Source organism: Lupinus angustifolius, chromosome LG15 (assembly GCF_001865875.1).
Source record: "Lupinus angustifolius cultivar Tanjil chromosome LG15, LupAngTanjil_v1.0, whole genome shotgun sequence".
In the NCBI taxonomy this organism is placed as follows: domain Eukaryota; kingdom Viridiplantae; phylum Streptophyta; class Magnoliopsida; order Fabales; family Fabaceae; genus Lupinus; species Lupinus angustifolius.
Genome location: NC_032023.1, coordinates 16,981,276 through 16,985,390, shown reverse-complemented (window position 1 = coordinate 16,985,390; position 4,115 = coordinate 16,981,276). Strand labels below are relative to the sequence as shown.

General features: G+C 36.0%; 1 protein-coding gene across 1 annotated transcript in view; it reads left to right on the top strand.

Moving 5' to 3' along the window:
- LOC109328714 (BTB/POZ domain-containing protein At1g21780-like) overlaps positions 1-3,417 on the top strand; it is an 8,354-nt gene extending 4,937 nt beyond the window's left edge. Inside the window, exons 3-4 of the mRNA XM_019562305.1 lie at positions 1,892-2,007; positions 2,603-3,417. Of these exons, the coding sequence (XP_019417850.1) occupies positions 1,892-2,007; positions 2,603-3,208 (722 nt within the window). The 3' untranslated portion in view covers positions 3,209-3,417. The remainder of the gene's footprint in view (positions 1-1,891; positions 2,008-2,602) is intronic.

Here is a 4,115-nt window from a genome sequence, read left to right as displayed (position 1 = left end):
ATGGCTACTCTACTCCCTATTACATATATTTCATATCATTGACGATATTATCAATAGCCTAGGTCTCCAAACTTGTAATGTAGCTTCACCAACAATCGTCCTCTTCAATACTCAGCCAAACTGAACCTTGGAGCTTCCTTAGAAAGCCTCAAGCGCTACCACCATTGTCTACTCCGACAATCCTAGTTCAAAAGAACTATCATACTTCACCATAACGATTATACCCACAGCACAACCTTGCGTCAATGTTAACTAATGTCTGTGTCACATCCTTGCATTTCACAGCACACATCCTTGCATCCAAGTCAATGCCCATATCACACCCTTGCATTTCTATCAATGCTCGTGTTATAACTTGCATCAAAGCCAATGTCCCATGTTACACCCTACATCACTATGACGTCTCCTTCACTATTACGTCTCAGACATGCCATTAGGATATTCCACTTCTCATCTCAAATGAGAACATTCTCTCAACGTCTAGAGAGATATTGCCAGCGTCTGTCTCTGAGTCAAACTCAACACTATGAGTCCTTATCTTCACCTTGATCACATCAACACTATTAGAGAATAGGATTACAAACCTTATCACACTGATGGAGGACCCACCTGCCCATGGAGTGTTTCTATTTGGTGCTTATATTTGGTGCACGTTATAACAAGAGACCTGAGTCCAATATATAACATTGATTACTCTACTCTATTCCAATAGTAGACAATGTGGAACTAATACAATGACATATTTCAAGCATTCCCAACAGAATGGATATTGGCTAATACATCGTATTCATGGGTGATTAATCACTTTTATCAGTAATCTCTGTTTGGCTGTTATTAGTGAATACATCAGATAGATAATTGCTAAAGTGTCACAGAGTGGGAAACAAGGTTTTAAAATAGCAGTCGTGTTCACGTTTAGTTCAGTTTCGGATAAATGTATCAGATGCAACCTCAATTGTGGCCGCAAAATGGTTTTAGCGACTCACAATACCTTAACATATCAGGGTCTGTAACAGTCGTGGGAAATGAGTTAATGGCCAATGCAAACAAGCTATTATTTTGTTCTCTGGGGAAGTACTTATTGGGTAATTAAGATGAAGAATGGGCTATACTGGAGAAAATACCCAGAAATAGACTAATGCTTTGAAAATATAGTTATCATAATAGCAAGGGACTTGCAAGATTTTCAAAAATAGCTGGTGTTCATAGTTTAATTAGATATTTATACACAGAAATCTAGACTGGAGCTTACTCCTTGGTCTTGTTGGAAAGGTGATTCCGGTTTATATGATTTGCGTTGTGAGGTTTGGATGTCGTTCCAAACAAGAATGATAGGCAAGAGTGTTCTAAAGTGAGTTCCGGTTTCTGAAGGTAATAAACAAAATAGTGATCACCCTTTGGCTTTGAAGCAACTAATCTTGATATTCTTATTATATATTGTAGATGAAGTTCCTGATCTTGGTTTTCTGATTTTAAAAATTTGACAAGTTTCTGCCGTATTCTCTTGTTATTTTTCACCTCTTCCTTGTTCTTACTCTTATTGAGCAACTTGGACTTCGGCATTCTCAAGAGTGTTTTATGTCAGTCTGATGCTTCCCCATAAATTCAATTAGCAACCTTTGCCTGAATTCTTCCAAATATCTGTTTATTTGACCATCAGGACCTTTTATTTATGCCTGATCCTGCTATGACATGGCTTTGTTAGCATCTTCTGTCTTCCTTACGCTTCACCTCTTTATTTTCCAAGAAGAAATAGGGATATTTTCATACTGCAATTCAAATTGGAAGCCAAAAAGTTTGAAATTGCAAATACCTGTAGCAGATTCAAGATAATATAATGAAATGCTAACAAAGGTTGCGCCTTCACTTCATTTTGCTTGTAATGCAGCAGTTCATGAAAGGGTGCTTAGGACATATGATGACTTTGTCTGGCATGTTGATACTACATTTGTTGGCCGCTTCATTATTGATGTTGAATTTCTTGACCTGAAGATATGCCCTCTGAATGTAAGTTCCTATACTCGATTTCATTTTATTTTTCCTTCTTTTTGTTGCAAATCACCTCAGAATTAATAATAATACAGTTGCTATGCAATATCCTCATTATAGAATTAATCTATTGGGACATTAATTAAAGTTTACTGATTAATTGACAAGGTTTTAAAGGTTATTAAGATGACTTGTGTAGAGTTAAAGTTTAAGGTGTTTCTATATCTTTTCCTTTTCTTTTTTAATAATATATATGAACATATTTGGTCTTGTGGTATCGTTCGATCCATCTAGCTGACCCTACCTAGTGGAATACAGACTTGGTTGTTGTTGTTGTAGACATTAACATACCTAAATGGCTAAATGCTTATATAATTTCTTTAAAATATAACGGTTCTCCTCTGACTATCTAACTGTTTAGCCAAGATGCATATATAAGATGTATGAATTGTAGTGATTATTGTGGAAGTTGACATTCTGAATAGAAATGCATGAAGTTGGTTTGAGTTACATGCTTAGCATATCACTTTCTCTAGACTTGAATTGTCCCCGGACCTTTGTACTAGTTTCAAATTGTCGCTGCTAAACCTTTGATATCCGCTTTGAAACTCAGGGCGGAGAAGCTAGTTCTGTATGGTCGTATGACGGAAAAATGCAAACTATTGCAGAACAAAGTACACTTAGTTGCCTCTCCTGCATGCTTGATGAGGCTATATATGCTGACCTAACCATTATCACTTCAGATGGTACATTGAGAGCTCACAAGGCAATTCTGTCTGCAAGTTCTCCTGTATTCCAGAGCATGTTTCATCACAACCTGAAGGAAAAAGAATCATCTACAATCCGTATAGAAGACATGTCACCTGAATCCTGCACGGTTCTCCTAAGTTATTTGTATGGAACAATCAAACAAGAAGATTTCTGGAAACACCGGCTCGCATTGCTTGGTGCGGCCAACAAATATGACATTGGTGGTCTCAAGGATTTATGTGAGGAAAGCTTACTGGAAGATCTTAACTCGGGAAATGTTCTCGAGAGGCTAAATGAGGCTTGGCTTTATCAACTACACAAGCTGAAGAAAGGGTGTTTGACCTTTCTATTTGAATTTGGTAAGATATATGATGTTAGAGATGAAATGAATAACTTTTTTCAGCATGCACATAGGGAACTAATGCTGGAGATGTTTCAGGAAGTGCTTGCAATTTGGAAACCAGTATAGGTTATTTACCCTTTGAATCTTGTAAATGATAGTGTTTAGTCACTTTTTCTTGATTTCTAATTTTCCAATGTATAACTATGATAAGGATGCATGATACAAAATCTCATTTGCCTTAAACAACCTGGTAGTTAAAATGGTAAATGAGGAAGTATATATGGTTTATGTGTCAGCATTTTGTAGTTGATTATAGAGAGGTGAAAGCTTTTCCACTCTTCCTATTTAACTAACTTTACTCCCCTTTCATTTTCATAGTGCATATTTATATTGTGGTTCCTTGGTTCAACAAAATATAAAAGGAGTTTAGCAGAAAAGGAGAGTAGAAAAAGCATCGACCTTATTAAACTAATTTTTATTTTGACGGTGGCCTATAAATAATTGACTTTGGTTCACATGTCACATATTCTCTATAACCCATTTGGTAAGGTCATAACTTATAAGGTAACTTATAAGTTGTGTAGATAAAGAAGGATATGTTGTCCTCAAGTACATTTCTAAGTTTGTCTCGAACTATAAAATATATCACGTCAGTTAAAAAATTAAATATTTATAATTTTTTTCTATTTTTATTTCATTTTGATCAGTTCGAGACAAATTTAAAGACGTTAGTGTGGACATTAGAGTCTTGTCCAGTGTATAGGCGTAGGCTATCATGCACGTTAACATAAAACACACTATCTCCATGTATTTTTAACTTATAATGAAATTACCTTTTTACCCACCGCTAATCTCAATACTAACCCACCTCTACCTTCACATTTTCCATATATGATCAACACTATTAAATTCACCACCTGCACTATCATTTGCCACCCCACTCCCACTATCCCAAAAGCACCATCACAAATTCACAATCGCCAAATTGAGAAGCATATGAATCTCAGAATGAGATGATGATGATGGTGGGAAA